Source organism: Microcaecilia unicolor, chromosome 4, assembly GCF_901765095.1.
Source record: "Microcaecilia unicolor chromosome 4, aMicUni1.1, whole genome shotgun sequence".
Lineage (NCBI taxonomy): Eukaryota > Metazoa > Chordata > Amphibia > Gymnophiona > Siphonopidae > Microcaecilia > Microcaecilia unicolor.
Genome location: NC_044034.1, coordinates 375,556,100 through 375,569,569, shown reverse-complemented (window position 1 = coordinate 375,569,569; position 13,470 = coordinate 375,556,100). Strand labels below are relative to the sequence as shown.

The following is a 13,470-nucleotide window of genomic DNA, read 5'->3' as shown; positions in this document are numbered from 1 at the left end:
CATCGATCTTTCAAAGACTTGAGTGTTACTGTATTTACAACAAACTTGTTTTATCCCCCAGTGACCCAACTATAGATTTAGCATGTTTGTAATGATTTAATTGCAACTTATTTTTTTAAAGTAAGCTTAGCATTTTAAATCAGATTTAAATTAAAAAATAAAGATTTCTTCAATTGGTTTTTATCCATCCTCATATGTGATATCTATATAATAGGCTTTATTACTTTAATACAAAATTCTCAATATATATCAACAATTAAATGCTGGCAGATAACTGTCTCACTCGCTCATACAGTCTTCAAATGCCACGTGACTATTATAATTTGTTCAATACCCTTGCCAATCCATTTAGGTTTTTTACATGGTATGTTTTCTAATTTCAAATAGTACCACAATGAAAGCTAAAATGTTACTCACCCCAGACACTGGCACTCCAGTAAGTGCTCCATATTTCTGACAAAATATAAAAATATTATTGTACTTTCATTTAAAGAAACCTACAGTTCTACATTGTATTATATAATACTATAGCTGTATTATAATTATTGTTCAAAAATAAAGAGAATGAAAGAGTATATATATCTCACAATAAAGATCCCTCTCATGTAATATGCAAAGTACTATTTAAACACTATTGGGCTAATTTTCAAAACAGAAAAACGTTTAAAAAGTGGCATAAAGCAGCATTTGGACGTTTTTATCATAAAAACATCCAAATGAGTATTTTCAAAACCTATTTTTAGACATTTTTCTATGAAATCCGTTAAAAGTGTGTCCAAATCTCAAGGGGGAGTGTGAGGGGCGTGTTCAGGGCGAGACTTGGGCGTTCCTAAGACTTAGACGTTTTTCAGCCATAATGGAACAAAACAAAACCGTCCAGGACTAAAACTAAGACGTTTTGAGCTAGAACTGTTTTTATAACAAATAAGACACGAAAAGGTGCCCTAAATAACCAGATGACCACTGGAGGGAATCAGGGATGACCTCCCCTTATTCCCCCAGTGGTCGCTAACCCCCTTCCACACCCAAAAAATGTGATTAAAAACATTACTTGCTCCTTATTGAAATTTATGCCTAAAAGAAGGGGCAGACAGAGGGTTTCCCCAGCACCCTCAATGCAATCTCATCTGGGTCCGATGGATCGCTTCACCACCCGAGCAGGAACAGGGCAGAACGCTTTGCTGCAGGGAGGGACGGTGAGAGGTGAACCGCTCTCCCCGCTAGAAGGAGACATCACATTGAGCCCTGAAATGCGGAGTCCTCCTGTTATGCCGGCAACGCTGCAAAGTGGACATTAGCAGTAGAGTGCTGAGTCCAACGCCACAGGAATGTGACGCTGTGAATGTCACAGGAGGTGAAGGAATTGCAGCAGAGGGGAGACAGCCTGAGCCTAGGGGAGAGATTCAGGAAGTGAATCTGCTACAAACAAAGGTTCTAATGACAGAAAAGCCAGAAGTAATTACCTTGGGAAACATATGGGATGCCCTGGTGAGTCTGGAAAACTCTTTTATTCAAAAAATTACCTCTGCTTTAAAGCCAATTCAAACCTTTTCTGATAAAATTGAAGTAATGGAAAAACAAATACAACAAACTAAAGTGTTTGAACAGTCTATTAAAACAGAAACTGACAAGATCAGAGATGGCCAAGTGGCACTAATGAAAGAAAATTTACTTTTGCAAAGAAAAATAGAAAATTTATAAAATAAACAACGGATGAAAACTCTAAGACTTATAAATTTTCCTAAAGTGCCATCAGTGGCTCCATTGTTAACCTTTAAGAGATACCTCACGGAAATCTTGAAAATATCTGATCAATTATATCCACCGATCTCAAGGATTTACTATTTAGCGCCTTATATTAAGCAATCTACAGATCAAGTGTTAACAGCAGGATCAGAAATACCATTTGAGGAGTTAAATTTAAACCTTTCTCAAACAATAGAAAATGAACTATTAGGCGTACAAGCAGCTACCTTGATAGTGGACTTTGTGTTACAGCCTGACCGAGATTGGATCTTAAAGACCTTTTTTTCTCACCGAGAGGATATGTTTCTTAATTGTAAAGTTAAAATATTTCCAGATGTATCTAAACAGACACAGAAAAGGCGTCAATCCTTTTTGAAATTGCGTACTCGTGTCCTCCAATTAGGAGGAATCTTCTGGTTAAATTTTCCTTGTAAATGCGTGATAAAATTGCAATCTGTTAAATATGTTTTCTATGAGAGCGAACATTTACAGGCCTTTTTGGACTCTAAACAAGGCCTGGCTGTATCCTCACCGTTAGCAAACCCCTTGATATCTACTCCGTAAGAATTATAAGCACGGGTGGTATACCCCTACTATTTTCCTGGTATTAAGTATTATAACTTTGAATTGTGTCTTGCCTTTATTGTGGACTTGAGATGTATATGTCATTGGAAAAAAAAAAAATTAGTTATTTGTGAAATTTTTGAGTTATAACAGTTGACATTATTCTTTCTGTACAAGTGTTTCTTGTGAATTATTTTGAAATAAATAAATAAATAAAAAAAAAAAAAAAAAAAAAACATTACTTGCCAGCCTCTGTGCCACCCTCAGATGTTATACTCGGGTCCATTAGAATAGTATGCAGGTCCCTGGAGCAGTCTAGTAGTGGTGCAGTGCACTGCAGACAGGTGGACCCAGGCTTCTACCTCCTCCTCCTACCTGTTACACTTGTGGAGGAAACTGTGAGCCCTCCAAAACTCACCAGAAACCCACTGTACCCACATATTGGTGCCCCCCCCCCTCACCCGTAAGGGCTATGGTAGTGGTGTATAGTTGGGTGTAGTGGGTTTTGGGTGGGCTCAGCAGACAAGGTAAGGAAGCAATGGTGAGATGTGTACCTGGGAGCATTTTATGAAGTCCACTGCAGTGCCCCCTAGGGTGCCCTATTGCTTTCCTGGGAAGACAGGGGGATCAGTCTAGTAAAAATGCTGTCTCCTCCTACATCCTAACGGCTTGATTTTGTGCGTTTTGCCCTTGAATGTTTTTTTTTTTCAAAAATGGACCAAAAATCAAAACATCCAAATTACAAAACCTTGTTCTAAACAGTATTTTCGAAAAAAAAAAAAAGATAGACATTTTTCTTTTTTTTTTTATTTAATGAACTTTTTTGCTATTCAGATTTTGACGTTTTTTGCAAAACATCCAAAGTTGGACTTAGACGTCACATCGAAAATGCCCCTCCACATTTCTGTGGAGTACAAAAAAAGTATAAAAGGGAAAAAGCCTCAGTACCCCCACCTCCACCTGACAAACACTTACCAAGTAAAAAGGAAGGACTTAAACAGGGTCAAATATCTTCATTGGCATAAAAAAACCCTTTCTTTTTAAATATTTTTATTGAAGGAAAAGTTACATCACATTCCAACACGTTGAGCCAGCTGACTTGCACCTCTCCAACATCTACAAGATCACAGGACTACTGTCAATTTGCACAACAGATTGATAACAAAATTTACAATTTGTAGCCAGCAAGCAAGTAATAACACACTCTACCATTCCTTCTAATTTTTCTTTTCCCCCTCCCCACAGAACCTTCCACCCTGTCCACCTACCCTCCACCCCCCTCCCTACCCCTGACCCTCCTCCCCCCTGCTCCTGGAGACGCTCGTGGCACGGAGTACAGCACCTCATACAGCTGTCATAAGGATCCATATCCCTGTCCTCTCCTTCTAGTAGACTTACACCGTTCCTTTTCCCACCTGGCCATTTGCATCATTTTGGTCTGCCAATGATGGGTAGCCGGTGGTTCTTCCAAAATCCACTGTGCCAACACCGTTTCCGCGCTACACACACAAACCTAATCTGAGATTGACGGAGACCCTGCCCACGCAGTCGAGATTCATCCCCCAACAACAGAATCCTATAGGACCACTCTACTTTCATCGTCATCATACGCTCCAATACTTTCAAAACACCCCCCCAAAACTCACCTAACTTGGTGCACTCCAGAAAGGTATGGATTAGCGTGCCTACCCTATGTTTGCATCTCATGCAAGTATCATCATCCCAGAGCCCCATCTGCTTCCCTCTCTCTCGTGTTATAAAAGCACCATGTAGCAACTCAAACTGCATCTCTGGCAGATTTGCACTAGTTGTCACTTTGAATGCCCCTGTAAAATAATTTGCAAGCATATCCAAGGTAATCTCCTCCCCCACCTGCTTCCCCCACCAGGTTGCTAAGCCAGCAAAAAAGGATGCCTCCTTCTGCTCCTTTCCCATGGAATACCATACTGCCAATTTATTTGCAGACTCCGGCACCTTACAAAACATCTTGTCCAGCCTAGAAAAACTGGGTCCCCTATCTTTCATAGAGGTCAGGGTCGCACAATAGTGCTTCAATTGCATAAAGGAAAAGACATCCACCCGCCCTAAGTTCCAGTATGCCTGCGCCTGCTCAAAGGTAGGGAACTGCTCCTCCCCATTAGCCACAAAATGGCCCACATACTGACACCCATTCTTAGCCCACACCTTAAACTTCAATGACCCCTGCCCCGCTGGGAAAGAGGGGTTATCCACTGCTGCCAAAAACGGAGACGGCCCTGAAGCCTTTCCCAAGCCTCCCCTCCACCAATTCCATGCCTTTCTCAACGGCTGAATCAAAAAATGCAAATCTCCTTTCAAGCTCCCCCCTATCTGCAAAATATTGAACGCCGAATACGGAAACTTTTCATCCTGCCAGATACAATTTGGAGCAAACGTAGATGTCCCGGCATGTAGCTCATATATCCACCGGAGCAATGCTGCCACGTTATACAGACGCAGGTCCGGAAGATTTAGTCCCCCTCTATTCCTGTTCAGCGTTAATTTAGCAAAACTTATCCTGGCCCTCTTCCCTGCCCAAATAAAGGTCCCGATAAATCCCTTATAGTACAGTTCATCCTTTCGTGTGACCCAAAGAGGCAGCATCTGTAGGGAGTACAATATCTTTGGCAACATAATCATTTTGACCAGCACTACCCTCCCCAATAAGGAGAGCGGCAGATCTCTCCAACAGTGGCATAGTTTCTTAAGGCTGTCCAACTTATCCTGTATGTTGCGACTATACACCACTCTCATATCCCTGTAGATACACCCCCATTCTTTAATGTTCCTGTCGACCAAGCTAAGGGAAAAGCTGTCGCCTGCCGACACGCACAAGGCGATGACACCGGTAAGGCCTCCGACTTATCGAAATTGATTCTTAATCCAGAAAAAGACCCAAATTGTACAATTAATTCTATTAGATTGGAAACAGTCAAGGAAGCCTTATCTAGGTATATGAGCATGTCATCTGCAAACAGATTGATTTTGAATTCCTGAGATCCCATTCTTATTCCTTGTACTTTATCTGTCTTCTGAATTTTTATAGCAAACGGTTCAAGCAACAGCACAAACAGCATCGGGGAGAGCGGGCACCCCTGCCTCGTGCCACTTTTTAAGGAAAAAAGCGGAGAAAGTGCTCCATTAATTAAAATCTGAGCTGTGGGATGACTATATAGCGCATGTATCCCTCCCAAGAATTCTCCCATGATACCAAATTGAGGGAGTACCCAAAACAAATATTCCCACAGGATCTTATCAAACGCTTTCTCTGTGTCTAAGCTTGTGATTATCGCATCCCCCGGTACACTCCCCCCTTTCTGCAGAACTGTCAAAGCTCGCATAATATTCAAGGAAGCATATCTCCCTGGCACAAAGCCCGCCTGGTCTGTATGAATTAACTCCGGTAGGCCTCTCCCCAATCTATTTGCCATGATGTTTGCAAACAGCTTTATGTCTTGGTTGAGGAGCGATATTGGCCGGTATGATCCCAGCATTTCCTCATTCCGTCCAGGTTTAGGGAGCACCTCTATGTGCGCATGTGTAAGCCTACCTCCCGCTCCCCCAGTTGTACAAAGGTAATGACACAGCTCTTGGAAAGGAGGACACACTTTGTTGCCCAATATCTTATAGAACTCAGGTCCTAGCCCATTGGGGCCCGGAGTTTTTGCCAACTTCAGGCACTTAACCGCCCAATGGACTTCCTCTCCCGCTACCAGCGCATTTAACTGATCTCGTTGCTCTTGCGACAACTGCGGTAGATGTATATCTTGAAAGAATAGCTCTCGCTGTTCCCTTTCTGACTCGCCCTCATTATATAGTGCCTGATAAAATTTGACAAACTCCTCCTGTATGCCCTCTGGTGTTACCACTACCTGTCCTTCTGGCGATCGCATCTTAGTTATAATCTTTTTTGCCCCTCTACTTTTTACCAAAGCCGACATCAATTTCCCTGCCTTATTACCCATCTATACAGATTATATTTATACATGCTTATATCCTGAGCTGCTCTCGCATTCAGAATGTCATTAATTTGCCTGCGGGTGTCCCAGTATGCCTTTTTCGTCTCCTCATCTCTCTGTCGTACCTGACTCCCCCTTAACTGTTGAAGCTGACTCGACAGAGCGACTAAACGACTATTGCGCTCCCTGTTCACTTTTGTGCCATAGGCTAGGATATGCCCCCGCATCACTGCCTTCCCCGCTTCCCAGTAAGTAATGGGATCTACTGACTCTGGGTCATTATCCAACAGATAACTATCCCATGCCTTCAACAAAAAAGTGCGGAATTCAGGGTCCAAATACAGTGTCGGGTTCATACGCCACATCCGCGATTCACTGCCTTGTTGCAATTGTATGTCTACCCAAATCAGACAGTGGTCCGACACCACTCCATCCACTATATCTGCCGCACGCACCTTCGACAAAAGGGCTGCATCTATAAGTAAATAATCAAGCCGCGCATACACTCCATGCACCTGAGAGAAAAAAGTGTAATCATATGATTCTGGGTGCAATATCCTCCAAATGTCCAGTAGTCTCAATTCCCTTACCAGAAAATTAATCCATTTGTCCTTCCATGCCGGAGGCCATGGCTTTGCTGGCTTGCAATCTATCAGGGGATCTGCAGTATCATTGAAATCCCCCCCCCCCCAACACCAATTTGTACCCGCTAAGTAACACCAGGAGCGCCAATTTGCCAGAGAAGAAAGAATAAGAATATATATTTGGAGCATATAAGGAACACAATGCCACTCTCTGCCCTGCGACCTCTCCCAACCATATAACAAACCGTCCCTCCGGGTCCTGTATTAATTTATGCATGCTAATATGGTGCTTTTTATGAAACAAAATAACAACCCCCCCTTTGTCTATTATTAAGGGAAGAGGAAACTAACTCCCCAACCCAGCCCCTTTGTAATTTCCGATGTTCCTGCTGTGTGAGATGCGTCTCCTGCAAAAACAGCACATCAACTTTCATTTTAGCACAATAGGACAGAATTTTAGTACGCTTGACAGGCAAATGGATTCCATCAACATTTAGAGATCCAAATCGCAAACTACCCATCTGTCCAGTCTAAAGGAAGGATGCTGCATTTTGTCCAAAAGCAAAAGGCGTTGTCCCAGCTCACCACCTCCCTCATCCTCCAAATGTTATGTCCACTCCATTCTCCACATTGTAGCCTCTTTCCTTCATCTCCAGGAGCCATCCACCCTCCCCTCCCCTCCCTTCCCCTCTCATCCCCAAACTGCCCAGCCCCCCTCCCCCTTCTGCCACTTTCACACTCCGTAAGCCACGCACACCGTCCAAACGCACACCCCCCTCCCTCCACACAAACTCTCCCCGTCCCCTCCTCCCACACCTGTAACTCTTCCCTTAGTTCCCTCCCCTTCCTCCCTCCAAGAACAGCCAGTGTTACAACCCTCACTTAAGTAAGCTGCTCCCCTTCCTCCTCCCCTTATCCCCTCCTTGAACCCCCCAATATACAATAGCTTAATCAGTTCGTACTACCTGTCACTCCCTACAACAGTATGCCTATAGGAAATCCCAGTGCACATTATGACATTTCAATAGGGAACACACCAAACAAAACATTTCCCACCAAACTTTGTCAACTCTTCATACTCAACCCACTAAATGATCAATACATATGACAGACACAGACTGCAATGCAGCCAAACACTTGAACGTCCAGAGCAGTAACATCTACTCATGGCGTCCCCGCTGAAACAGCGTCTCACCATCTGCCATTCCAGTAGTATGAGAAACCTTCTCACAGTTGCTCAGGCCGTTACTTTAATGCACTCTTGCTGAGAGCTCCCGCCAAACCTGAAGCCACCTCTCCTTCGCGCTCTCAAACAGTGTCCCAGCTCTGTTGATTTTGTTGTCTTTTGATAGACAATATTGTAATCCAAAAAACGGTGCCCAAGAATCTCACACGAATCGGTGAAAGTCAGTGAAACTCTAATCAACCAGGAGCATCTTTCTCCACAGCGCTCCATTTTCTCAAGGCTCAGTCCAGGTCTCTAGTCTTCTATCGCTTTACCGGATCTCTCTCTCACTTTAATTTCTCCACAAACGATTGAAATTCCTCCGGCTTCTCCATAAACAGGATAACAGGACGTGGCCCTCATGCAGCACTCTCACCTTCGCTGGGTACTGCAACGAGAACCTGATCCCTTTATTGTAAAGCTGAGAGCAGTATGGGGACAGCCGCTTTCTGAGTTCTGACACTTTCGGTGAGAAATCCTGGATCATCAGCACATTAGCCCCATGATAAGTCAGATTCCTCCGCTGTCGGTATTTTTCCATTAGATGGGCCTTCTCTGCATAGTTGAATATACGGGCAATTACCGGGCGCGGCCTGCTGTTTTGTTCTTTAAGGGCTCCCACACGGTGCACCCGCTCTGCTCTAAGCCGCTGCCCCTCCAGCTCCATGCCCATCTCTTTCGGTAGCCAGGATTCCACCAAGTCCTATAACTCCTTTTCTTTAACAGATTCCAGCACTCCCACCAGCCTGATATTATTACGTCTGCTCCTATTCTCATGGTCCTCTATTCTCTCTTCCAACAGTTTGCACCTCTTTTCCAAGGCAGACAATTGAGAGTTCATGCCGTTTGCCAGATCTTCTTGCTGGGAGATTCGTTCCTCAGCTATATGTATGCGAGTGCTCTGGGCTGCCATACTCTCTTTCATCTCATCTATAAAGACATGCAAAGCCGATAATTTGTCATCTAAGACTGCTGCCATATGTTTCATGATCTCTTGAATCGCTGCTGCTTGTAACGCAACCACTGGTGGTGCATGGCTCTGAGTCTCCTCTCCTTTCTGGACGCCATTTTAGCTGCATGTTGTGCTCTGCACCCTTTCTGTGCTCGCGAGGTCTTTGCCGGCATACCCTAGAAGCCGCTCCCGAACCTCCGTGAACGCTCGATCAGTACTGCCGATACTTCCCCTTACAGTGCGCTATATTTTGAGGGGTCAGTTCGGGGTGCAGTATAGAGAAAAAGACTGTTTTAATAGCTATGGAGAGGAGAGCAGCCGCGGGACGTCCGCCTAGGATCCTGCCATCACGTGACCCCCCCCATAAAAAACCCTTTCATACGAAATATTGTTAAAACTCCACAGAATGTTCAACTTTAAATGGATCCACCCAAAAACGTGGCAAACAAAAGAAAAAAAAAAAGCAGACACTTAGCTTTTAACTTAGCTAAAGATTCAAAAGTATGTATAAAGTCAATCACAATAACTATGACCAGAGGTTCGCTATAATCAGCTATCTCAAGGTTTGAACAACCAATCTAGAAAGAATAAAAATGATAATATATAAACACAACAACCTTAAGTAAGCAAAAGTGAGCAAAAATATATGTATATAATATAAGTGAAAATCAAATGATCCAAAAATAAAACAGTAACATAGTTAGAAAACATCTCTGGAGGCAGTTTATCACCTTCTTGGCCAGCTGTCTGTGGCGCACCGCAGGGTTCGCCGCTTTCTCCTACACTGTTTAACTTGATGCTCATTCCTCTAGCTGCAGCCCTTTCTAAACTTGGCTTCCAACCGTTCATTTATGCGGATGACATCACCATCTACATTCCTTTCAAAAAAGACTTGAGCCTGCCATGAGTGGGAAAGCGCGGGGTACAAATGTAAAAAAAAAAAAATAGCTGCCAACATCAGTATTGGGTTACAAACTGTACGTGCCTGGGCGAATTCCTTTAAATTGAAGCTCAACACAGACAAAACTCATTGCCTTCTACTCACATCACCTTACAACAAGTACAATCCTACCACCTTAACTGCACCTGGGCTTGACCTGCCAATCTCTACGTCTCTGAAAATTCTAGGAGTAATATTTGACAGAAATCTAACTCTAGTTGATCACACTAATGCAGCCATGAAAAAAGCATTCTTCTCTCTTTGGAAACTGAAGCGTATAAAACCTTTCTTCCCTAGAGCAGTGTTTTGCAATTTAGTGCGGTCTCTTGAGTCATCTTGATTACTGCAATGGTATCTATGCAGGGTGCATGGAACTGCTTCTTAAAAAATTACAGACTGCCCAAAATACCGCTGCAAGATTGATCTACGGTAAATCGAAGTTCATCAGCTCAAGGCCACTGCGAGAAAAGCTGCACTGGCTACCTGTCAAGGAACATATAACATTCAAAATTTGTGCCCTGGTGCACAAAATCCTACACGGCGAAGCTCCAGCTTATATGGATAATCTTATCATCTTGCCACCAAGGAACTTGAGCAAATCTTCCCGATCCTACCCCTCGTGCAATGGCCTCAAGTATAAAACCAGCCACGCATCTACCTTTCCCTACATCAGTGCACGTTTGTGGAATGGTTTGCCCAACTCAGTAAAAGCTACCTCTGAACAACAGGCTTTCAGAATCTCCCTGAAGACTGCTTTATTCAGGACAGCTTACCCTGCAGCTCAGCACTGCCTTAATGTTTTCTGACCCATTATGTTGTGCGACCATACTGCATTCCTTACCTCCTCTCTCACTTCTCTCCCTCTGTCTCTCCCCACCAACTACCTCGCCCTTACTGTGTCTGTTTATTACTAGACTGAAGTGTCCTTTTATACTGCTGTTAGCCTTTTTGAACTAATGTAAGCCACATTGAGCCTACCCATGGGCAGGAAAGTGTGGGATATAAATGCTTAAATAAATAAATAAACATAACAGTACTTGCCAGTTAATTAGAACACAAACCGTCTTCATGCCACTGGGATCCTTCAAACATGGCCGTAGAATCATTTCCTTAAAAACTTCGATCATGATGTCACTCATGACACTTCCGATCTTTACAAAAGGAGTTAAAAACTTACTCAAAAAAATTAAGAAAAGGAAAAAAACTAAATACCAAATGAAAAACAAAAATCTCCAAATTTTGTGATATACAGAATAACATCCCAGACTTTTTTTTTTTTCAAAAATGTTCTTACAATCCATTCTGTAATCCACTGCTAAAGTTCGCACGGCAATCCACAAGGTCAGATCACTATACTTTATTGTAATCCCTTTGTGTCAACTGCTCCTCAAAATGTAGTTCCCACCACAGCATTTCTCAAGAAGCATAGCAGTTCAACAGCATAGTATTCAAAACAAAACAAAACAAAAAAACCCAAAAGGTTCCAAAATCTCAGCAGTTCATATAAAATAGTTATGCAAAGCAATTTTTCAAACAGAGTAGCTCAAAAAGGGCTCAAACTCCCAGCAGTTCATGTATAGCAGGTATGCAAAGTAATTCTCCAAACACGGTAGCTCGAGAAAGGGTTCAAACCCTCCCCAGCAGTTCATGTCAGCAGTTGGACAAAACAGTTCACCAAACACGGTAGATCAAAAAGGGTTCAAACTCCCCAGCAGTTCATTTAAACAGTTATGCAAAACAATTCCCCAAACACAGCAGTTCACAAAGGGTTCAAACTCCCAGCAGTTCAGTTACTCTTAGTTTGGTTTAACCTCAAACTTCCATTTTTGTTTTAAAATAGATTTTTAAGAATAAACAATTAGAATCCCTCACATCTTAGGGCTTGTTGGAATTTGAATGCAGTGGGAGTTAGGGTTTGAAGGGAAGGGAGAGAGCTATGTTTGTGCGTGAGAATGGGGGCTGGGATTTGAATGAAAGTGGAGAGGTACATGCGTGTGTGTCTGAGAATGGGGACTGGAGTTGGAGAGGAAGCAGAGGGGTGTGTGCATGAGAATGGGCTAGAGGGTTTTTTTTTTCTTTATTATGTTTGCCAGAGAGTTTCTTGGACTTGGTTGCAGAATTTACTTGTTAGATTTTATTATAGATCTTTTAGTCCTGCCCTATGTTGGGGACACTGCTTTGCTACATCTCATTAGTCTGGACTGGTCTGATAGGATGTTATGGAAGGAAAAGTTGTCTTACCTGATCACTTTCTTTCGTTTAGTTCTTTCAGACCAGTCCAGAATCCCTCCCTGGTTGGTTGGTTGATTTTAATTTTCTTACAAGCTATATCTCCCACGCGTCTTGGGACCATTAGCATGTGACCATTATTGTAAGAAGGGAAAATGCGGCCATTTTACAGCCATGCTAAAAATGGCCTCAGGATGTGGGAAACCCACATGCTAGACATAGCATAGGCCATTTTTTAGCGCAGCTTAGTAAAAGGGGCATGTTGATTTCAAGGTGTGTTGTAGCTTTTTGTGAACACTCTAGTATTTATAAGGGGCTTTATCTGCTTGTCTTTTTTTCTGATCATGTACATTATTGTACAATACCTAAATTTAATAATTAGTTTTAATAAGAAAAGAAGATTGAGCACTAGGGGCTAGAGGTTTGGGGGGAGTGGGATCTGGGGTTTGACTGGGAGGGGTGGGGGCTGTGTTTGTGGTGAGAATGGGGACTGGAATTGGACAGGAAGCAGAGGAGTGTGTGTATGAGAATGGGCTAGGGGTTTGGGGGTGGGTAGGATCTGGGGTTTGACTGGGAGGGGGCTATTGGGGTGTGTGTGTTTCTGTGAGAGTGGGAGTTGGGGTTTGAGAGGGAGGGGTGTGTTTCTGTCTGTATGCGTGCATCTGTGAGTGGGAACCGGAGGCCTCTTCTCGCGAGCTTTACCCCGCTCGCTGTACTCTGCGCCGGTATGGCCGCCCTGCGCATTTTGTTGCGGCCCTGGCCCGGCGCTCACTATCCCACTCCCGATACTCCGGGGCTCTGTAAGAGCGGCCGCTCTCCTCCTCTGTGGGATCTGCTGCTCGACGGGCAGAGATAGAGGCGGCCGGAGCCGCCGCAGCCTCCTACCTGACCTACCATTTCTATAATCGGGGGGAGGATGAGCATAGAGTCGTCCACCGCCCACATCATGATAACCCTGCTGATAAGGGCGACGGCGTGTGGTCGAGTTGGTCCAGCTGGCTGCCTACTATTCCGCTGGCAGTTTCTAAGGAAACGGTAAGAAAGGGAGCGAGCGGGAGGGAGGGGGAATGGGAGAAGTGTTGCTCGCCAGTCGGCAGGGAGGCCGTTAAGACAACGGTGATGGGATGAAGATGGTGGTGCGAACTCGTAGCGCCCGTGCTTAAGATGCGTCGTGGTTTCCCAGGCAACACGGTGACATCACCGGAAGGCTTCAGACATTACGAACCGGGCTTCAACTTCCTGGCAGTCAGCTT

At 43.8% G+C, this 13,470-nt stretch overlaps 1 protein-coding gene across 1 annotated transcript in view; it reads right to left on the bottom strand.

Annotated features, from left to right (window-relative positions):
- Positions 1–13,470, bottom strand: part of GK (glycerol kinase) — a 311,446-nt gene that overhangs the window by 189,945 nt on the left and 108,031 nt on the right. The window contains exon 10 of the mRNA XM_030202379.1: positions 418–453. Coding sequence (XP_030058239.1) covers positions 418–453 — 36 coding nt within the window. The remainder of the gene's footprint in view (positions 1–417; positions 454–13,470) is intronic.